This window comes from Tribolium madens, unplaced genomic scaffold (genome assembly GCF_015345945.1).
Source record: "Tribolium madens isolate multiple individuals breed KSU strain unplaced genomic scaffold, Tmad_KSU_1.1 Scaffold_1;HRSCAF=32;Tcas5.2_LG8, whole genome shotgun sequence".
Taxonomy (NCBI): domain Eukaryota; kingdom Metazoa; phylum Arthropoda; class Insecta; order Coleoptera; family Tenebrionidae; genus Tribolium; species Tribolium madens.
Window position 1 is genome coordinate 3,971,146 of NW_025400984.1, and position 23,368 is coordinate 3,994,513.

Sequence of the window (23,368 nt, forward strand, 5' to 3'; positions counted from 1 at the left end):
TATTACAACATATTACAAAGTTTTTTTAATATGTTAACATTTTTTAATAAAACAATTTTGAATGAAGTTGTATGAGTTCGAAAATCTCATTTTAGGGACTCGAGAGCGTCTACAAAACCATATATTTTTACATTTTACGTTGAAAAAATTAGACAAAAAAAAACAGTTTGAACTTTTTTGAAATAAATTTGTTTGTTTTTCCTTTTTCCGTTTTTTTATTGCTTTACTGTTTCATTTGTGGATTTCAAAGACGGATTGATTGATTTATTTTTTCTCATATTAAAACAATAAAAATTGATAAATTAATTGTGTGTTACAAATTTCATTACTGTTTAAAAAATTAACACATTTTATGTTAAAATTAATAAATAATTATTGTTTGTTGCAAATTGGAACAAATGTTATCAAATTTTCAAACACTTTAGCATTATATTATTTGGAACGCAATGTTTCTGTTAGAAAGTAAATTTATATTGAATAAATATTTAGAAAATACAATTATTTTTATCGTAGTGTGACACTAATTTATTGTGACAACAATTTTATTACTCGAGATAACTTTCACAGTAGCGTCTATCAAATTTTGAGGTCATTAACTCAAAAAAAATGCACCCACGTCATCTTTTGTCTATTCTAAATCTAAATCCCAAAATAAATAATTCCAACTAGTTTACCCTTATCACACAAAAGTGCAAACTCAGACGATTTATTAATTTTTCAAATTGAATTTTGGCCTCAATTTGAAAATTTCTGTTAAATCGTCGATAACAAGGCCATAAAAATCGCATTTGTATTTCTCCCTGAGATAACAAAGGTTATCATCACTCAGTGCAGAACCTAACCAAGATGCAAGAAACACCACTTGAAGAAATTATCTATAAAGCACCTGACGACTCCCCTACGACTCTAAAACTTACAAAAAAGCCACAATTTAATTTTTATCTCTATCTCGTCGCAGCCATCGGTGAGTAAAAACTCGAAAACCCCCAAAATTGACCCCATTTTCCAGCCAACTTGCTGGGTTTCTCAACCGGAACTGCAATTGTTTGGGTGGCTCCAGTACTACCAAAACTCCTCTCGAGTAAAAACCTTCAAGACAGCCCCCTAGGGCGCATTATAACCCACTCGGAGGGGGCATGGATCGCCGGTTTGCTACCCCTGGGGGCAATTTTCGGCCCTTTTCTCGCCGGAAAAATCGCCGATAAAATTGGACGAAAAAAAAGTCTGATTGGTTTAGCCCTAATTAAGGTTGTCTCGCTCCTAATCACGGCTTATGCCACGTCTATCTCTCTTTACTACGTCTCGAGGTTCATGATTGGTGTTGCAATCGGGACGATTTTCGCAGTGCTACCAATGTACTTGGCCGAAATCGCTGAAAATCACAATAGAGGCACTTTGGCGTGCTCTATGGGCGTTTTCATCGCAATAGGTTTCAATTTTACGTTCCTATTGGGGCCCTATTTGACTGTACAAAACTTCTGTTTGGTTTGTCTCACCCCTTTGGTGGTTTTTGTACCAAGTTTCCTCATTTTGTGCCCCGAAACCCCCGTTTTTTTGGCCGTAAAACACGAAAGAGGAAAACTAGTCAAAAGTTTGCAAAAAATTCGAAACGACAATTTTGAACCCGAATTAACACTTCTTGAAGCTTCCCAACAAAGCCAACAAGTCACAAGTGGGATTAAAACTCTCCTCAAGACGAAATCACTGCGAAAAGGCCTGATTATCTCCCTAGGACTGATAAGTCTGCAGCAATCGGCCGGCGTGAGTGCCATAATGTCGTACTTACAAACCATTTTCGAAGCAACGGGAAGTAAATTCGCCCCGGAAATTTGCGCAATGATCATTGGGAGTTTTCAAGTTGTCGGCACACTTTTAGCGTCCACGATTGTGGATAAAGCCGGGCGGAAAATCCTACTTTTGTGCTCCTCGGCCGGAATGTCAATAACTCTGCTTTTGCTCGCGTTGTATTTTTACCTCCAGGGTTATAAATTTGCAATTGTGGCTAAATTGTCGTGGTTGCCGGTTTTATCACTTGTTGTTTTCGTTTTATCGTTTAGTTTTGGTCTGGGGCCGGTGCCATGGGCAGTAATGGCCGAGATTTTTCCAGCAAATGTTAGATCTCTAGCTGCGTCTTTGACGAGTATTACTTGTTTTATTAACACTTTTGTGGTCACTGTCACTTTTCCCTCGATGGCGTTGTTTTTTGGAATGTCGAATTGTTTTTTGATTTTTGCCGCCATTTGTATGGCAGGGACTTTTTTTATTTATAAAGTTTTGCCCGAAACGAAAGGCAGGAGTTTACAAGAAATACAAAAATTGTTGGAAGGACAAAAATAAAATTTTGTTTATTACAAAACATTTTTTTGTTGAAGTTCGCAAAAAAATAGTACCTAAAATAATCACTTTATTAAATATTTTATTGAGTCATTTTAGAAACTCAATGAGTGCCTAAAATAGGTATTTTTGGAAGCGTATACATTTTGTTTTTATTAACTAAATGATGTCAATTGTGGATTATTTATTTTGCGATGCGATAACCTAATATGACAGTGATCTTGGTATTAGTGACAAAAACAATAGTGCAAGTGAAATTAGAGTGTGAAACGAACAATACCGGAAATATCGAAAGAAAGAATGGAAACAGAGACTGTATAGCACGAAAAAGTGCACGAAATCAGGTTGTAATAGGTATTTGTATTACAAGGGAGGAAAGTGTTTCTTTTTCTCTCACAGGTGGAAGTTGCAGTAATGATCCAGGGAAGAAAAGACACTAATCTCCAGTGTAATACATATAATTTTTCCTACGATCCAACCCGAAAAACTTAAAACTAACAATTTCTCTTGATATCCTAGTTTCACCATTTAATGTTTTTCCGTTGTTTTTTTCTCCTAGTAGTCAATAATTATTTTCATTATGGACCAAGTTTAGAGGTGGGTAAATGCCGATGTTGGAGAGTACTACATTGATACAAATACAGGGTGTTCCGTTTTTATTGTTAAAAATTTAAGCAGATGATAGAATATTCAATTTTAAGATAAAAGTTTCCTATAAACATATGTCGAAAAATATTAAATAAGCGAGCTACATCTCCTAAAAGGGGTACATTTTTTCATAAATTTTTTCCAATATTTCAACAATCATTGTAGATAAAATTTCAAAATTTAGTACAACTGATAACCCTTATACACCCAAACAAATTCAAAGATAAAATGTCGAAATTTTTACTCAGGGGCCTCCTATACTGGGGGGGTTTAGGGTAAAAATACCTTAAATAGTTTGGCTGTTGGTTCTTGCCACTTTCAGTTACACAATTTTAATTTGATAGTTTTTCACAAAAAATAGGTCTCTTGCGTTTTTTCAATACAATTTATCGTTTTTAAGTAAAATCAGTTTACAATATGTGTTACAGACCATAAAAAGAATAAAAACCAAAAATCTAAGTCCTTTTAAGACGCCCGTGATTAAAAATTTTTACAACTGATCTTTGAATTCGTTCAGGTGTTTTAAGGATATCAACTATTCCAACTTTTGTAATTTTATCTATTCTGCAATAGTGGAAAAACCCCATTAAAAAACGCATTTTTTTCAGGGGATGTAGCTCGCTTACATAACATTTTTTGATACATGTTTATAGAAATCTTTTGTTTTAAAATTGAATATTCTATCACCTGTTTAAATTTGTAACAATAAAAACGGAACACCCTGTATTTCTAAAATACTATTATTGAGAACTATTATCATCACAAATACTTACGAAAGTATTTCTAGATAAAATTAATGCAAAATCAAATAAAAAACACTTAAATTTTCTTATTCAAAACATCAGAATAACTCCAACTCTGATGCTTCTGTCTGTGTCAAAACTGTCAAAACAACAAATGGGTTTATTTCTTGTTCAAATACTATCGGTAGTGACACAAAACACTTTTTCCTTTTTCTTTGCAGTTTCTTTGTTTTTTTTTTTCAACAAATATTTCATATCATGACATTAGAAAATTCCTTTAATAATTGCAGAAATAGGTTCACTTGAATGCAAAAAAACGCAAATTGTCAAAAACAAAATCGTAAAATTTTTCAGAGATTTTTACATAGTTTGAAAAAAGTTGTTTCCAAAAAGGTTAGAAATCTATTAAAAGAAATATCTTATTTAATGGTCTTGCAGTGCACTGTCATAGTCAGTGTTAAAAACGAAATGGAAAAAATTGATAGAGGTTTAAAAGATACCTGAAAATTATGAAATTGTGAATTGTAACAAAAAACTGGCATTTATAAACAGACCAAATTACATTATAAAAAAATCAATTTACGTTTCTTTTTGCACTCAAATGTATGAACAAAAATGATATAACCTCATTTACGATAAGAAGAAAATAATGCTTACAATTTAAGTTAATAACTCAGATAAGTAATTAATTACTGCAAGTAATAATGAATTAACAACATTAAATAAGTAAGGTTATATTTTTCACCGTTGTACTAGTGATATAAAACACGGTAGAGAAGATTTTTATAGCCTTGCATTTATTACCTACTTTCCTCCATGCTACGCATCTCGGGGAATAAACATCTCGGCTCTAAAAAAATCTCTTCTCTACCTTGTGAAATAATATACTATTAATTTTGATAAGAAAAAAAGTGTCTTGTCCTACATGTATTCCTGGTTACACAACTTGTATGTAAAATTAGTTGGAAACTTTAATATAGAACAGTCTCCACCTAGTTGTCTTTTTGCTCAATGCTCAGTCCTGACCTTTCCAAATTTCCCTTATCACACACAAAAGTGCAAACTCAGACGGTTTATAACTTTTTCAAATTGAATTTTGTCTCAATTTCTGAAATATTCAAGAAAAAGTCCACAAAAATCGATTGACGCATTCCTCCTCGAAATAACAAAGGTTATTATCACTCAATGCAAAACCTAACCAAAATGCAAGAAACACCACTTGAAGAAATTGTCTATAAAGCATCTGACGACTCTCCTACAACCTTGAAACCCACAAAACAGCCAAAATTCAATTTTTATCTCTACTTTGTCGCAGCCATCGGTGAGTAAAATTTCGAAAATTCCCCAAAAATGACTCCAATTTCCAGCCAACTTGCTGAGTTTTTCAACCGGAAATGCAATTGTTTGGGTGGCTCCAGTACTACCAAAGCTCCTCTCAAGTAAAAACCTTCAAGACAATCCCCTGGGGCGCATTATAACACACTCGGAGGGGGTCTGGGTCGCCGGTTTGCTACCCCTGGGGGCTATTTTCGGCCCTGTTTTCGCCGGAAAAATCGCCGATAAAATTGGACGCAAAAATAGTCTGATTGGTTTAGCCCTAATTAAAGTTGTCTCACTCCTAATCACGGCTTTTGCCACGTCTATCTCTCTTTACTACGTCTCGAGGTTCATGATTGGTGTTGCAATCGGGACAATTTTCGCAGTGCTACCAATGTACTTGGTCGAAATTGCTGAAAATCACAATAGAGGCGCTTTGGCGTGCTCCATGGCCGTTTTCATAGCAATAGGTTTCAATTTTTCGTACTTATTAGGGCCCTATCTCAGTGTGCAAAACTTCTGTTTGYTTTGTCTCACCCCTTTGTTGGTTTTTGTACCAAGTTTCCTCATTTTGTGCCCCGAAACCCCCGTTTTTTTGGCCGTAAAACACGAAAGAGGAAAACTAGTCAAAAGTTTGCAAAAAATTCGAAACGACAATTTTGAACCCGAATTAACACTTCTTGAAGCGTCCCAACAAATCCAACAAGTCACAAGTGGGATTAAAACTCTGCTCAAGATGAAATCATTGCGAAAAGGCCTGATTATCTCCCTAGGACTGATAAGTCTGCAGCAATCGGCCGGCGTGAGTGCAATATTGTCGTACTTACAAACCATTTTCGAAGCAACGGGAAGTAAATTGGCACCGGAAATTTGCTCAATAATCATTGGGAGTTTTCAAGTTTTCGGCACACTTTTAGCGTCCACGATTGTGGATAAAGTCGGACGGAAAATCCTACTTTTGTGCTCCTCGGCCGGAATGTCAATAACTCTGCTTTTGCTCGCGTTGTATTTTTACCTCCAGGGATATAAATTTGTAATTGTGGCTAAACTGTCGTGGTTGCCGGTTTTATCACTTGTTGTTTTTATTTTATCGTTTAGTTTTGGTCTGGGGCCGGTGCCGTGGGCCGTAATGGCCGAGATTTTTCCAGCGAATGTTAGGTCTCTAGCTGCCTCTTTGACGAGTATTACTTGTTTTCTTAACACTTTTGTGATCACTGTCGCTTTTCCCTCGATGGCGTTGTTCTTTGGAATGGCGAATTGTTTTTTGATTTTTGCCGTTATTTGTGTAGCCGGGACTTTTTTTATTTATAAAGTTGTGCCCGAAACGAAAGGTAGGAGTTTGCAAGAAATACAAAAATTGTTGGAAGGATAAAATAAAACTTTTTTTTGGATTTGGATTGTTTTAATCACCTTTTTGAAAATTTAAATAAATTAAAACTAGAAAGAACAGAAAGCAAGAGTAGAATATAATAAAATTATTGAAAATACAGGAACATTTTAAAAGTGGACTAAAACCTTTATTTAATGACTAGGAAAAATAAATAACGATTTTTACTTTTTTATCATTTACCTACGAGTATTATTCTAAATTGAAAAAATTATTGAAAACGAAAAATCCAATTTTTCTTAGAAATAACTTTTTTAAATTTATTATGTTAAAATTCTTATTAATGCTTTAATTGTCAAATATGGATAATTTATTGTGCAATTATCTGATACTGAAACAACTTAAAATTAAGTCAAATATAAATTAAAAAAATTGTAACATTATTGGCAACACTTGACTTTATCGACAAGAAAATTAATAGTTAATTATTATACACTAAGTCGCAAAATCTGTTTCATGATTTTGATCTTTTGATCTTAATACAGGGTGTTAAAAAAAGATTGTAAAATATTTAACTAGGTAATAGTATGGACCAAAATAAACAAAGTCTTAATAAACAATTTTTATTAGAAGCTTCTCTTTTTTGTTTGAACACTGCAAGTAAATATTTTAAAAAACGAATAATTTTCGATATCTCCGAAACAGTTACTTTGCGAACCAATATTTATTAATTTTTTTTATTTTGGTCTATACTATTTCCTCCTGAAATATTTTACAATATTTTTTTAACACCCTGTACAATAATAATTTGTTTTGACTCGTTTTACTTAAAATAAAATTTGGCAGAAGACGTACGACTGTCACAAAAAATACTTTTAACAAAAAGAAGCTTATAAGATTAAAAGTATTAAAACCGACTTCCACCGTTTTTTGCGAAGTTTCAAAATTGTATATTTGTTTTTTGTTGATATTAAAACTTATGTTTTTTATTTACTAAATTATTTTTATCCGAAAACTTTGTTATGTAATGTTTAAAATATTTTGGTGTTGGCATTTTGACGATTAAAAGAGCTATCGTAATGGCTATAAAAAATTAAAAATTTCCATTCAAAAAAATTGTCGATGACGTCAATACTTACTCAAAAACCAAAAAGTGTAAAATTTTAAATCAAGTTGAAAAATGTGTAATTTTTTTTAAATCGACGTTCGAGAATTTTTGCCAAAACAAAATATTTTTCGTTTTAATAAGACTATTCCATAATTTAGCAGCTTACTGTATAAGACGATAAAATTGATTTTTATCTTTAAGAGTGCATTTACGTCGACTTTACTTTACTTATCAATTTTGAATAAATCTATTTTATTTAATCCTTTATGTTAAAATTGAATTTTATCTACTCTTTTCTTCATGTTAAAATGAAATTTTATCGTCTAGATGATAAAAAATACATCCATTGTTATCCAATTTTATCGTCTTGTATAATAAATAACTATTTAACCACAATGAGTTTTTTTTGAGTTGTCCATTTTTTTATATTTTATTGTTTCTGTACAATTTTTTTTGTAATTTTTGAATCATTCTGTCTGCTTAGTTATATATTATATTTGGAAAATGTTTTTGATTATTTATATTTTTTACAAAAATTCATTGCTGTGATATTAGTCTTCAAAATCGCCGGTAAAAGAGTTTTGCATAAATAAGAAAATAAAACATTCCACTTTGATTTGTATTGTTTTAATCACCTTGAAATACCATTTATTTAATTTTATTTAAACGCGTCAAAAGATAAAACGATACAATAGCCAGTCGTCCAGCATGACCAAAAAAATCAACTGGGGTTTATACTTCTCTGTTGTATCAAGTAAGTAATAATTAATTAATAACTAAAATAATTAATTAATTCAAGTTAATTTGACGTCGTTTATAACCGGCGCTGCCTACTCTTGGACCTCCCCTGTGATCCCAAAACTGAACAACCCTGAAAAAATTGCCGACAATCCCTTCGGCCGTTTGATAACCCCATTTGAAGAGTCATGGCTTGCGAGTTTGATCAGTGTGGGGGCTGCAATCGGCCCTATTTTGAGCGCAATTGTTGTTGACAAAATCGGACGAAAAAAAACACTCCTGGTACTCACAATCCCGATGATAATCCCAAATCTGGTACTAGCTTTCGCCAAAAATATCAACCTCTACTACTTTAGTAGATTTTTCCTGGGTCTTGGGATAGGTTCCGTCTATTCCATTGTCCCCATCTACGTTGGAGAGATCGCTGAAGACACAAATAGGGGCACTTTGGGGTGCTGCATCAGCGTTATGTACGTTTTTGGGACCGTTTTTTGTTTCATTATTGGCCCTTTRTTGACCATCAAAAGTCTGTGTTTGGTTTTGGTGGTACCAGCGGTGCTTTTTGTCCTAATTGCCAGTTTTTATGTCCCTGAAAGTCCCTATTATCTCCTCATGGTGGGACGCAAGGAAGAAGCCGAAGTTGCGTTGAGGAAATTACGAAAAAGTTTCGACGAAAAAGAGTTGGAGGAAATGACAAAAAATGTCGAATTATCAAAAAGTGTGAAAATCAAATTTGGGGAAATCGTCAAAAGTCGGATTATAAGAAAAGGCGTGATGATTGGATCCGGGTTGATTTTCTTCCAGCAATGCTCCGGGATCACCGTCATCGTGGCTTACATGCAGTCGATTTTTGAAGCTTCCGGAAGTAGTCTCAAACCGGAAATTTGCGCAATTATCATCGGGATGATTCAATTAAGCACGAATTTGGTCACATCCCAACTTATCGACCGTTTGGGTCGAAGAATCCTACTTTTGGGGTCTTTGATCGGAATGTTCCTTTCTCATGTCCTTCTAGGACTGTATTTTTGGCTCAAAATCAACCATTTTCACAATATTGTTTCCCATTTATTCTGGGTGCCCGTTTGCAGTCTTATTTTTTATTTCATTATGTTTACCACTGGTGTTGGACCTGTGAGTTGGTCAATGCTTGGTGAGATTTTTCCGACTCATGTCAGATCGCACGCTTCCACTTTTGTCTGTTGCTTTTGCTCAGTTTTYGGCTTTTTCCTCACGCTGTTTTTCCCAAATTTGGCCCAGATTATGGGATTGGGGTTCACGTTTTGGGGTTTTGCTGGGTGTTGTCTAGTGGGGGTGGGTTTTGTCTGGAGGGTTGTGCCGGAAACAAGGGGGAAAAGTCTGCTTGAGATACAACAAATTTTGGAATATGGCTCAATAAAAAATTGAGTCGTTTTTATTTTATTCAACGAGTTTTTTATCTCGTTTAAAATCATATTTTGATGGCTTTGAGATATAGAAATTGCTCTATTTCATTTATTTTTCTAATTATGTTAAAAAATTTGTACTTTTCTCAACCTTTTCACTTGAAAAAGTTATTCAATTGTGGAGAAAATTGAAACGTATGAAAAATAGTTATTTTTTATATAAGACGATAAAGAAATTGTTTATCTACAAAAGTTTACGAGTGACGAAGTCACGAGTGGACTTTTTTCACGAGTAGATAAACAATCTTTATCGTTGTGTATAATATTTCGTTTTATTTTGTTCCCATCTACCAGAATTTCGTGTACAAAATAAAGAATATAATCAGAGTAGATTTACTTTATTTTACTAGGCGATAAAAAACTACTTTATCTATTGAAATTAGTTGATAAAAACTAAACAGTAGATAAAAATTACTTTATTTTACTAGACGCTAAAAGACTACTTTACCCACTGATATTAGTTGATAAAAGCACTCTTTAACATTGAGTACAAAATAAAGTATACATTTAATTTTCTCCACAACCGTGGATATTAATAATACGAAGAAGAAAATATAAAAATATTAGTCATTATTTAAGATTAGAAAAAGTATAGTATTAAACTAAACTAAACCAAATTAAACATTTGAATTTTGTATACAATAATTATTTTGTATTGCAATTGTAACTTCACAAAATTCACAATTTTTACTTTTCTTTTTTTGTAAATTGCAGCAAAACTCTACCTCAAACATAATGTTTTATGTACACATGTAAAATGTTCCGAGAAATCGATTGGCGTTGAGAAAACTGCAAAAATCTAGAAGCTAAAGTTGAATTAATATTTTGGATATTTTTGACTTTATCAGCAATTTTCTCAATAACTATTTAACACAGGACAACTATCTTTTTTTATATGATGAAAATTAGATTTGCTTTCCAACGGTACCAAACAAAAATGACTAGCGCCAATAATTTCGAAGTTATTAGCAATAATAAACCGTTCCGGGTACAGAAAATCGCGCAAAATTTTCTAGAAAAATCGAAAAAATTAAGACTTAATTCAACAGTTTGCATTCTTAAAAATTCAAAAAAACGTTTTTCGTAACACGTACATACTTAAAAAGTTTTTTTTGTAGACTTATCAACAGACTCGGCTGTCGCCTTGTCCAGAAACAGCAACGATTCATCTGAAAAAAACTATTTTAGATACTTGTAACAAGAATAACTATTATTTATTTTTTTTAACGAAAGAAATAGTGTTTCTACTTTCTAATGAGGTTCAAAAACTGTGTAAGTTACATTTTTTTAAATTTAAATTTGATTTTTTACATATTATCTAATAAGGATTTTAGCACAATAAATTGTACAAAAAGTAAAATTGTTATTAAGTCATCAAATAAAGATTTTAGTCCATTTCTGAAAAAACAGTTTTTCAAATGTTTGTTTGTCTTAAATATTCCTATTAAACAGGGTGTGTCAAAGTCGCGCCTCAGAAAAAATTTCAAGTAAGATAATTTACCAGCAACGTGGAAAAAATGTTTAAAAAATTCAATCTCTCAAAAAATTTTGACATTTATTTTTTGACATGTGACATTTTTTTATGTCTATTTAATGACACCGATGATTTTATATATGTTTTTTATAATTATTTAGTAAAGGTACAAAAATTTTGCCAATAAAAGCCAAAAATAACATAAAACAGAGTTACAATTTAGGATACAGCTTCATTGTTTCTTCTTCTAATAACCTGTAGCAAAGAAAACTTGAAAGGTTATTTTTTCTACAAAAATAAAACTTAAAAAGGTACAAAAATATTGCAAGAGCTTTTTTCTATTTTAGTGTCACAATGGGCATTTTTTGCGACTGTTTTCAGTTACACAAAATGCTCTTTGTGATACTGTGTGACTTTCTCACTAAATAAACTAAATAAATAATATACTATTTTAAGTCTTTCCTTGACAAATTCTTGGCAGGTGTCAAAATGACACATTTTTTTCGAAATGCATTTGGTGCAAATTCTGAATGAAGAACCCCGAGATAGTTTGGTGATTGTGACAAATTGTCGTATTCGAGCTTTGGCTTGTTACATTTTCATAAAATTGTCGAAAAACTCCAAAATGGCCCCTCAACAGATCAAAAACATCATCGAAGAGTTCCACAATGATCCGAAAAACTCCGATTTTGGCATAACCTTGACCGAACTGGTGTCGAAATTGAAGGAAGTGGACACCAATAATGAGGAGTGGAAAAGCGCACTTGAACGGGTCCAAAACTTGTATTAATTATAATTTTGTGAAAATAAATGAATTGTGAGCGTGTCTAATTAGCTTGCGACTTAATAACAATATGGTACCAAGAAGCATCGACCCATCGACCATCTGCCGGCCAAAAATTACCATAGTAAAAGTTGAAAGTCGCCCAATTTCCGTACCATTTTCCTCTTTCATTGTAAAACAGTTATGGGTCAAAAATCCCCACATGTACTTCCAATCTCAATTAATTAACAAAATTAAGCGGTTTCCATGTCTGTCTTAATCAGAGTGTGAATTGTTAAGATCCAAACGGTTACATTCCACCATTACTTCTTTTATGGTCAGTGATGACATGCGATCACGATTACAGTTAGCCGTGAAAAGGTTGGCTAAACTTCAAATTTTGTCAAAATTCCACGATGGCAAATTTTTGTTTCGGGGAGAGTCGACGATTAGGCAAAGCTTTACCTCAACACAAGTTGATGCAAAATTTGCTTTTGAGCGATTTTGGACCACCGAAAACGCAAAAATTTACCAAAGGGACGCAAACGGAGTCGAGAAGGGCCACTAGCGAAATTAGCTGTTGCTGTCAGAAGAAAACTCGGAAAAACGAGGGCAAAAACACCAGTAAAGTGATCGAAAAGAGGAGAATGGACGAAGGGTATCAAAGGCTCTTGGCCAGCATAAGGGACAGAGTGGCCAAGGCTCAAGAAGACTACTGCTCATGTTCGGGTAAAATTAATCATAATGGCCTTTGACTCTAAAATTAAGTTGGCAACATTGATTGCTTAAAAATATGCACACTGAGGCAATAATAATTATCGCTTATCAGATAATTAACTGCCATTTTTAGTGACTAGTATTTATGTTGGCGACAATTATTTTTTAGATACTTGGAGTGACACCAGCACCGGTTATGTTCCCGAGGTGAGGCTCCCCAAGGAGACCCGGAATGCCATGTCCCTCCTTCTCCTAACCCCCAAAAAATCAGTTTCAAAATTCACAAAATCATGTAAACCTCCCCCAGTATTGCCAACCCCTTTTTGATTATTTTTCCCTCAGGTGCATGGCCCGGCTTCGCCGAAAGAACCAACTCGAATTCATCCACCAAGATTTCCACAAAGATAAAAAACCAACTTTCTAAATAAATTAACTATAAATTATTTTTTTTTTTTTTTCATTTAATGGATGAACAAGAGGCCCGCATACATGAATTTAATGTAACCCACAAAAATGGTCTAATAACTTTCTTATCAATGAATTGAATCCGGTCCTGGCGACTTCTTTCATGAATCACAGCCCCCTACCGAGCTACCGGTTGTCTAGTGTAAATCGGGCTTTCCCCCCCACCCCAATATATAAACGCGTATTGGTCGGCCGGTTTCAGTCCCATCGCGATTCTTCATTGGTGTTGGTGAGGTGACAAGTGACGATCGAAGAACTACTTGATCCGAATATAAAAGTCGATTTTTTTCATTTGTGAGTGATTGTGTGAGTGCAGGGCTAACTGGGATTTAAGGTATGAGCAATGCCACCCCTGATTGTACATACACACCCTTTTTTTTCAATTATAGAAAAAATTTACATAAAAACAATACAAAATATATCTTTTGTATGTATCTCTCGATAGTCTGAGACGTGTCTTGAATTTATAATCGGGATTGGGTGATTTTTATTCAAGGAAACGCCCTCTGGGCCGGGGGGTACAGTCGAGGGCAAAAGTAATGCAATTTTTTTGTGACAATTCCATGCGAAAGCTTTTTTCCTCAAATAATAATGGGAACGGTTTTAGAGGTCGCAACAGTTAATTAAATAATTTATGGTTTGCGAATTTTTTGTGGACAACCACAAGACATTTCCCATCACGTGACCTTTGACAGTTATTGCACTCTCACATCTCTTTTCTTTGTTGATTGATCGGGAGATAGTGACCTTGAAGCGCGATGTCGTTCACCCAAGCACAATGCCAAGCCTGCTATTTTTTTTTGCAATAAATGCATTGGTACCAACTTGGAGGATAAGTAGGGTTGCCACCTTAAAAATCCGGATGTTTTTCCGCACGTGATCTGCCATAAGCTGCACGAAAAGACCCACCGACCATATGGTGCCAGATTAGCACATTTATGGCTTTATTTATCAAAACAATGATAATTATGGCTTTCTCGCTACGGTCATGCCGCTTATCGAAAAAGACRAATGGGTCGGTTTAAAGACGTCTATTTTTACCACGACCTTGATCTTGACTGCACCCTTTTTATCCCATGGGAATGTGGAAAAAAATCACGACGCGATTCGTGCGACCATAACAATTTGTTTTTCTTATGTTGGTCATGGTCGGGTGATTCACACTTCCTGTCTGTTTCTTTTGTAATTAATTTCATTTGTTTACTAGAGATGAGCCCGTATTGATTGCCATAGCAACAGACGATTATTGACCTATTCCAAAAACCAGCTTCACACTGGGGCAAATTTGCTCTTTTTCAAATGACAAAGAAAGTGATAAGAATAAAGTGCGTTAGGCTTTCTGATTCTTCTCGGATTTTTATTGCTATTTATAATTGGGTATTTAGAGAACCGTGGAATATGTGTTCCGTTTAGAACAATCCTAATTAGTCATTATTTTTATTTTCCTTATCCTATAGGGAAGCTATTTTACAATGTAAATATCACGAAAGAATCCTAATCTTATTATAGATCGTACACATTTATTTTTAGATAAAGTTTGGAGACCACAAGTAAATAAAAGTCATAATACTCATAATTAACGCGTTATCGATGAGTAAACAATCACATATTTAACATTGACTATAATTTATCATGTATTGGCAACACTGATTTTTACTAAAAACTCACAATTGTGACTCAAACTGACTTCAAACGAGATTATTGGTTGTCTGTGTAATTACGCCCAAAATTTCCTTAATTATGTTAATAAAGCGAGTTATATTGTCTAAAAAAGGAAAAAATGAGACATAAATTGAGATTTATTGTTATTTGTGGACAATGGATTAAAATTAGGCTGTGAAAATTACGCATGAAATATTTAAGTTAGAATTTTTGGCAGGGTGACATTCGCTTAATTTTTTTAGCTGTGTATGTCAGACTTTTATGTTGGACCTGTCAAATTTAAATAAAACTTAATTGCACAGCGAATTATTTCATATTTATAAAAAAGTTTTGGACCTTAATGTTTTATTACAATTATACAATAGAAAAGTTTTTTTTTATTAAAAAAATTTTGTAGGCCACGGACACGGAATTTTGGACATCAAATTTATGTCAGTTCAAAAAATGTCATTGTAAGCCACGCTTTATTGTCATTATATGATTGACGTTTGAAACTAAAATTTGAAAGTTATAGTTGAAATTTATTTTTTGCGTCGATTTTCGGAAACAATAATGCCAACAATACGTGTTCTTATATAAATTCAATAAATTATTTTGTTTTTTTGTCATTTTTTCGTTAGCTATCAGGATAAAAATTACAAAAACCGAAAGTGAGGTTGGTTGTCTAAGGCCCGTTTTACATTTTTATGTCAGTCGAATGACAAATCGTCCAAAATTCCGGGTGCGCAAGTGTATTATAGCATAATGGCAACACCGCAACTGCGTTTTTTGAGGTGAAATAGGCCACAAAAATTTGGTTTTGTGTAAAAGAAGAATGTGTGATACTTAGGACTCTAGTGGCAAAGTTAAAGACAAGAACCCCATTACTTAGTACAGTTGCGGAATTAAAATTTCGGGCAGTATTGTCATTTTCAAAATGTAAACTCTAAACCAACCTTTACATTAATAACCTCATTTTTTACTCTTGTCATGTTTATGTCATTTTGACTTAAAAATAGCGTCACTGACAGAAATGTTTAATTGTCACATGTCAGTCATGAATGTCATGATGACACTAAAAGGTGGTTTACAATGAACTTTTTGATGTGACAGAAAAATACTGCCCGAAATTTTAATTACGTAACTGTACAAAAAAATACAAAGAATGACATAATTTTTATAAAAACGCAATTTGCGTTAATAAATGTTATTTACATGAAATTTGTGTTGGTGGCAGACATTTTATGTTTTTCAAAATTCGATTTATACTTTGAAATTGAAAATTGGCAACAGCGCATTGTCTAAAAAGTGAGGATATAATCGTGTGCAAAATAAGGAAGTTATTCAAATTTGCGCAAATTATTATTCGTTTTGTCACTGTCAAATTGACACTCTTTGATCCCATGTTTTCGATTTATAGTTTGTTAAAAATGAACGGAATCAACGGCCACCACGCCAACGGCGGCGACTTGAACGGCTGCGGCGACATAATCACCCAAAACCAGCAAAAGGGCTGTTGGACAATCGGCCTCATCAACTCCAAACACCGCTACTTAACCGCCGAAACCTTCGGTTTCAAAATCAACGCGAATGGGGCTTCCCTCAAGAAGAAACAAATCTGGACTTTGGAGCCCGAAAATTCCAATTCCAGCGACAGTACGTCCCTTGCCCCCTTTTTAAKTTGTCGTAATGTCCACCCTTCCAGGTCTGATCTACTTGCGCTCCCATTTGGGCAAATACCTCGCCGTCGACTCCTTCGGGAACATCACCTGCGAGAGCGAGGAGAAGGAACCGGGGAGTAAGTTCCAAATCAGCGTTGCGGAAGATGGGAGCGGCCGCTGGGCCTTCAGGAACGTGGTCAGGGGGTACTTCCTGGGGGCTACCTCAGATAAGCTCACTTGCACAGCCAAAGTACCCGGAGATGCCGAATTCTGGCACATACACCTCGCCGCAAGGCCCCAAATGAACTTACGCTCGGTGGGGCGCAAGCGATTCGCACATTTATCCGAAAATCTGGACGAAATCCACGTCGATGCCAACATCCCCTGGGGGGAAGACACCCTTTTCACCCTTGAATTCCGACAAGACGAGGGCGGAAAGTACGCCATCCACACTTGCAATAACAAGTACTTGTCACTCGGAGGTACAAACGAGCGTAGCGAGTGATTCAACTATATAACTTTTCGTTGTGCTTAGGAAAACTTGTGGATACTTGTAACAAGGACTGCCTCTTCACTGCCGAATACCACAGCGGGCAATTGGCCCTCCGCGACCGCTCCGGGGCTTATTTGAGCCCCATTGGGTCAAAGGCCGTACTCAAAACCCGGTCTAATACTGTCACGAAAGACGAACTTTTCTCCTTGGAGGATTCCCTCCCCCAGGCCAGTTTCGTCGCAGCGTTGAATTCCAAGTTTGTTTCTGTTAAACAAGGTGAGTGGTCTTTGATTTTGATTGCGGAAACGCCGCACGCTTTGCAGATGTTGGGGCCTCGGGCCACTTTTACCTTGACCTCGAACGGGAATGCAAGAATCGGTGCACTTGATTCGGAAGTAACGGTCAAATAACAAATTATTCAATTTAGTTTTCAATCAAAATGACTTTGAAATAAGTTGGCAACATTGAATCACAGACCTCTTTGACCAGAAATTTAATTACAAAACAAAATAATAAGTCAATTTATGACACTCATTTTGTTACCAACATTGGAAATAAATTTTATGGATTATGGTTGCTTAATTAAATTACCGTTTTGTATGTCAACATTTTATTGCTAATTTTATTCACACAGAAAGTAAATACTTTTTACCAAAACATTGAATTATTGTAAGTTTTCAATAATGACAAATTTTTAATGTGTGTTAAAAAAGAAGTGTCAGTTGTTCACTTATGTCTGAGATAAATTATGTCAAAGTGACATTTTAAAAAGCTAGGTTGTCGTCAAAATGTCACTTTGTCAAACATTGCGAAATAAACACGTTTTTTGTATATTTAAAAAATGACACGTCAAAGACGTGTTATCAACCCTGAAACCACAAATCTCAGTCTAGTATTTTTTTTCAAAAATCGAATTTTCACTTTATTGTTATGTTAATTTTTTGTTTATGACTCAGAAAACTGCAACTAGACCGGTTCAAATTGATAAAACTAGCAGTGTTGCCAGGTTTGGTGAAATTTCACCAGATCTGGTGATTTTCATGTTAGTTTGACGATTTGGTGAAAACTTTTGTAAAAATTCTAATAGGTATCTGGTGATTTTTGAAAATGAAAAAAAAACTTTTTTTCAGTATTTTCCACGTTTTGAACAGAAACTTGTTTATTTCGTCAATTTTTCTCAAATTTCAGCTAGAAACACAATAACTTCGCAAAATTTCGTTAAAAACAATCCAAAAATTCAACAAATTCGACCAAAAACGGCGTTATTTTTGCTTTTTTCAAGTGTTCAAGCATAAAAACAAATAAATAATAAAAAAATTATTGAAGCAGGTAAAAAAAATACAATATTAAATCGAAATTGATATTATTTTTAGCTTATTCCGCTCAACTTACTTCGTTTTTGAACCAGAAGCTCATTTATTTTGCAAAATCTTGTCGCTTAAAAGTCACAAAAACAATTGATGTTGATGTTAATTTATTTCACTCGATTTACCTGGTTTTTGATCAAAAGAAGACAAAAATAAGTTAAGATTTCGCTAAAACAAACTAAGAAATAAAGAAATTAAGTCTGGAATTACATTATATTTTTGCATTTCTCCAGCATTTTAGCATGTTTTTCAGCTAGAAACTCAAAATTTTGTTAAAAACAAGCCAAGAAATCACAGAATTAACCCGAAGTGCATGTCATTTTTGTTTTTTTCATGAGTTTAAGTAGATTTTTAAACTTAAAACTGCGTTTTTTGTAATATGCCCATACAAATCTGATGAAAATTTGGCGAATATTTCAACTCGGATCTGATGAATTTTATGTTTTTGATCTGGCAACACTGAATTAACTGGCATTTCTTATCTTCAATGAGGAAGATACAAATCAAAAAGTTCAGTTACGTTATGAAAATCCGTATTAAAATGTGAGAAAAGCGTTTCTTGCACCAAAACGGAAACAATTAAATCAATCACCGAAGCAAAAAATCTCGTTGTGTATAAACAGTCAATTTTATTAATTAAAAAAAATCTCATTCACAAAACCGGGTTTGGGAAACTTCCGGTCGAGGAAAAGCCTCTCTTTGAAAATTTTTAAATGCGGCAACGTTGCTGAAGGGGGCGCCGCGTCTAAACAATCGATACGACACCCCGATTCAAGGCCGTCTGGGAACGTGGGTGTGGGCCACCACATGGCCCCGAAATCCGGGATGGAGCGAATTACCGTTTTGATAACGTTGCTCTGCATCGCTTTAAGGCTTGAACTTGGTGCGAAAAAATCGCACAAGCGGGACTTTGCTGATAATAAAACTTGTAAAACTAAAGGTTTTTCCTCGAAACAGGAATGCGATGTCATATAATGCAACTGTTGGAAGTTGGAACAACTTCCTACATTGCGATAGCGAAGAAGACATGAATGTTTGCACGCTAGTTGGACATTTTATCAATAGAAATGTCAACAGATGGATGGTGGACGACATGCGATTTCCACAAACTCGGAATGGGGCTGGTTAATAAGCATTATACCGTTTTAGGATAATGAGATTTAGATAATTGATGAATAAAACTCAAATGGGAGCTTTATGCTCACTAAACTACCAACATCATTACTGAGATGTTCAATTGATTTTTGATGAAAGTAATTTGAAATTACGTTGGCAACACTGCTCAATTTTTCCTAATTTTGCAGATTGTTTAATTTATGAATACTGTTACTTAACACTTCACTTTTTTATCACGTGACAGTTTTATTTTTTCAACTATCGGTTCATTGGCTGCCAAATTGGGTACTTAACGATATTGGTAGATATCAACATAAATAAATAAAGTTTATAAAGTGTACTTATCACCCATATAAATACAAGCACTTTATTAGAAAAAAAAATATTATCACAAGCAGTAATTAATGTTATCTGAAAAAAAAAAGACGGATGGTATTTTATAGTTAATTAAGACTTTCTGTACTGCTGTATCTATAAATTATAAATTGCATTTTTTTTTAAATAACACATATCTACTAGTCTGTTTTTATTTGATTTGATAAGTTTTAAATTTAATTTGTCAAAAAAATCGATTTATTTTTTTAATTATTAATTCAATAAAATTTCTATCTAAAGTGGCCTATGACCTTGCAAAAGTTATGTTATTCAATGTTGCCAACTTAATTTCAAATGCACAGGTTACTCTGATCAAAAATTTAACTTGGAAATTTATCACCCTGTATATCTGTACGAAGCTTTATAGCACTATTGTTTAATTGACAAATTAGTGTTATTTTCGATGTAGAATATGTGGTTGCAATTTTTTGTAATAGTTAGAAAACACCCTGTAGTAGTGTTTACCTAATAAAAATGAGATTCAAGCTTCAAGTATTTTTATTGTTTTCGAAACGTATAAGTAAATCATAAAAAATCAAAATCAATCTCACTTTTTTAATACATAATTCGAGTATAAAATTGATCATCAACAAACATAGAAGATATACAGGCTGAATAGAAAGTATAGAACCAAACGTTTTTTTGCTTAAATTATTAATTTTTCGAAAAAACTAATTGATGAATGATAGTATAAGTGAGGTGAAAATGTGACGTTTTATCAAGAATAAAAATTTTGAAATTTTGTTTTGTTTTTGAGTTCTGCAAAAAAAAATTGAAATGGCAACCCACTACAAAACTTTTTTTTACAAAGGCTATGATTTAAGAATTACCACTATCTACATTTTATTTAATTTTTATCGAAAAAAAATTGCATTTAAGTTGCCACTTTGAAAAAAAATTGCATAACTTAAAAACAAAACAAAATTTCAGTCGCAAAACACGATCACTTTATATACCACATTAATTTTTATTAATTATTATTTTAGCATTATATAATGTTGCCAACTAAAATACATATTATTAAAAATGCTCATAAACGTATCAAATATCGATCACAGATCCGATTTTCTATGTTTTTTTATTATTTCAAACACATATTCGTATGTATTGTAATCGTCAACTTTTGTTCACAATTTAGTGTAAATCAAAAAATATAAAATGAATACATATGTTTCATTTCTTTAAACACATACAGGGGGTGTTTTATAAAAACACAAAAAAGTAAAATGCCAATTAAGATAAGATACCAGGAACTCAATAATTATGAAAAAAACATACCTGTACAAGATCATCGGTAACAATAGACATAAAAAAATGTCAAATGTCAAAAAATTTTGACATAAAATTTTTTAAACATTTTTTTAATGTTCCTGGTATCTTAGCTTACTTGGCAATTTTTTTTTGTTTTTATAAAACACCCTGTATTTAGCTTGGTTAATTTTCATGTCTCAACATTATTCAATGCTGCCAAATAAAATAAATAGGTTTATATGATTAAAAATGATCATAAATGTAACAAAATTTACCACAGACGCGATTTTCTATCTTTTTTTATTCAGGGTGTTTACGGTCTTGAAGTTGAAATTTAAATGAGATGATATTCACGGCAGAAGAAAACTAATACGCTATCTAAATCAAAAATTCACGTTGTAAAAGCAAATAATTTATTTATATTATTTGTTTGAAAACTGCTGCTTCGACTGCTACTATGGCCATTAGTATCATTACCTTGTGTTTCACCGTAAATTATATTCACGACAATCAATTTAATGTTTTAATATTTTTTGCAATCCATGTTCATAAATTTGGAAAAAATTTAAGAAACCTATTGGAAACCATTTCACTGGAAAAAATTAAACAAAAGATCTTAAAATTTTGATAAAATCTAAAGCAAAAGCAAATCAAATGATGACAGTGTCAAAACTATGAAGTGATTTTTCTCTTTTATTGTCATGGATACGATTTTTATTTGTTGCAACAATACAATTTTATCTGACCAAGGAAATAATTCCAATGACCCTCAAACCGTGTACCAATATTTTAGTTAAATAACATTCTTAATAATAACAATTGCGTGATTTTTCTTTTCCCGATTACAGTATTTCTGTACTGTTCTATTACTATGTCAATTTTTAACTCCAAGACGGTAAACACCCTGTATTATTTCTAATAAATACATTGTAAACCAGGTTTCATCCACTTTTGTTCACAATTTGGTGTAAATATAAAACTAAAATAATAGTAAAATATACAACTAAAAAATGTTTAGAAACCGGATTCAGATCATTTTTTTTTGAATACGATATTTTCTTTGCTTGTAAATCTCTTATTTTCCCATAAATCATTCTTCCAATTACGCTTAATCGCCGCATAAAGCCCGCAATCACGCATCTCTTAATTAACCACAACATTCCTTAATTGCATCTCTGATCCATCTCCTCCAACAAATGCACGCTTCACCGCTCTCGCGGTGCTTTGACCGGCTCTCCTAACCGTCTCTATGTATTTATACAAATCTAGGTGTCGACGTCACCGCCAATCAGGACGAAATCTCCGATCACGAGACCTTCCAATTGGAATTCGATTGGACCACAAAACGATGGTACATCCGCACCATGCAAGACAAATATTGGACTTTGGAAACGGGCGGTGGTATTCAAGCCGCCGGCGATAAACGTTCCTCGAATGCTTTATTCGATTTGGTGTGGCAGAATGACGGTTCGGTGGCATTTCGTGCGAATAATGGAAGATATGTGATGACGAAAAGGTCGGGTCATTTGTATGCAACGTCAGATACGATCGATGACAATTGCAAGTATTTTTTCTATTTGGTCAATCGACCGATTTTGGTACTCAAGTGCGAGCAAGGGTTCGTGGGGTACAAGTCGGCGAGTAGTCCCAAATTGGAATGCAATAAAGCCACCTATGAGACCATACAAGTGGAGAGGGGCGAAAAAGGAATGGTTCACTTCAAAGGTAAGACATTTTTTAATTACACAATTTTGTTTGTAAAAACAAACACCCTGTATGTGAATTGACCGTCAAAGAGTTTGTTTTGACATTGTTAAATAATAATTTCGTAAGATTTCTACAATTTTACACTTTAACACGTATCTCGACTTTTGGTTCTAACTCCTTTAGGGAGCATTTTTGGACATAGGTCCATAGGGAATTTTTTCTTATTTTGACATAAGGAATCATCCCATGAAATATTTCAAAGTTTTTTTTCGGACAGCCTGTATTTACGTTTGTTGTACAATCTGCAGATTTCGGTATTTTTTGAGCCATTCTGTTTTTATTAAACAAATATTATTTATTATTATTGTTATACATTTCAAATTTAAGTTGATGTTTTAAACTGTCGTACATTTATTTTTCAAATAAAAAAAAAACAGGGAACAAAATAGGTTTGGGAACATATTACATACACGGTGAATAAAAAGTATGGATCCAAGCTGTTTTTTTTAATCGTTTGCCTTCAGAAAATAATAATTAATATAAATTAAAGTGCTATAAAAAATGTATTTGTGTTTTGAGAATGAAATTTTTTGTTTTTGAGTTATGCGATTTTTTTGTCAAAATGGCAACTTATTTCGGGTGTGTCAAAACCATACCAGAAACATGGTAAAAATGTTTAAA

At 33.4% G+C, this 23,368-nt stretch overlaps 4 protein-coding genes and 1 pseudogene across 4 annotated transcripts in view; all 5 read left to right on the top strand.

Moving 5' to 3' along the window:
- The first annotated feature begins 688 nt into the window (after window positions 1–688).
- Window positions 689–2,351, top strand: LOC123004170 (facilitated trehalose transporter Tret1-like). Its single transcript, XM_044397295.1, has 2 exons — window positions 689–964; window positions 1,010–2,351. The coding sequence occupies exons 1-2, from the start codon at window positions 847–849 to the stop codon at window positions 2,335–2,337; spliced, it is 1,446 nt and encodes a 481-aa protein (XP_044253230.1). The 5' UTR covers window positions 689–846; the 3' UTR covers window positions 2,338–2,351.
- A 1,245-nt stretch (window positions 2,352–3,596) lies between these two features.
- On the top strand, window positions 3,597–6,433 carry LOC123004169 (facilitated trehalose transporter Tret1-like). Its single transcript, XM_044397294.1, has 2 exons — window positions 3,597–5,046; window positions 5,093–6,433. The coding sequence occupies exons 1-2, from the start codon at window positions 4,911–4,913 to the stop codon at window positions 6,412–6,414; spliced, it is 1,458 nt and encodes a 485-aa protein (XP_044253229.1). The 5' UTR covers window positions 3,597–4,910; the 3' UTR covers window positions 6,415–6,433.
- A 1,720-nt stretch (window positions 6,434–8,153) lies between these two features.
- Window positions 8,154–9,821, top strand: LOC123004172 (facilitated trehalose transporter Tret1-like). The gene is made up of 2 exons (XM_044397296.1): window positions 8,154–8,231; window positions 8,277–9,821. Exons 1-2 carry the CDS (start codon window positions 8,186–8,188, stop codon window positions 9,617–9,619), a joined length of 1,389 nt encoding a protein of 462 aa, XP_044253231.1. The 5' UTR covers window positions 8,154–8,185; the 3' UTR covers window positions 9,620–9,821.
- Window positions 9,822–12,213: 2,392 nt separating this feature from the next.
- On the top strand, window positions 12,214–13,054 carry LOC123004182 (annotated as a pseudogene).
- Window positions 13,055–13,278: 224 nt separating this feature from the next.
- The window catches only part of LOC123004167 (protein singed), a 12,682-nt gene continuing 2,592 nt past the window's right edge, over window positions 13,279–23,368 (top strand). The window contains exons 1-5 of the mRNA XM_044397292.1: window positions 13,279–13,410; window positions 16,138–16,373; window positions 16,423–16,860; window positions 16,914–17,147; window positions 22,250–22,705. Of these exons, the coding sequence (XP_044253227.1) occupies window positions 16,148–16,373; window positions 16,423–16,860; window positions 16,914–17,147; window positions 22,250–22,705 (1,354 nt within the window). The 5' untranslated portion in view covers window positions 13,279–13,410; window positions 16,138–16,147. The remainder of the gene's footprint in view (window positions 13,411–16,137; window positions 16,374–16,422; window positions 16,861–16,913; window positions 17,148–22,249; window positions 22,706–23,368) is intronic.

What these genes read in the sequence shown, in the direction of transcription:
- LOC123004170 (XM_044397295.1), top strand. Translation starts at nt 847, where the DNA reads ATGCAAGAAACACCACTTGAAGAAATTATCTATAAAGCACCTGACGAC. An exon ending in CTATCTCGTCGCAGCCATCG is followed by an intron (nt 965 to 1,009) that starts GTGAGTAAAAAC and finishes CCCATTTTCCAG; the next exon opens with CCAACTTGCTGGGTTTCTCA.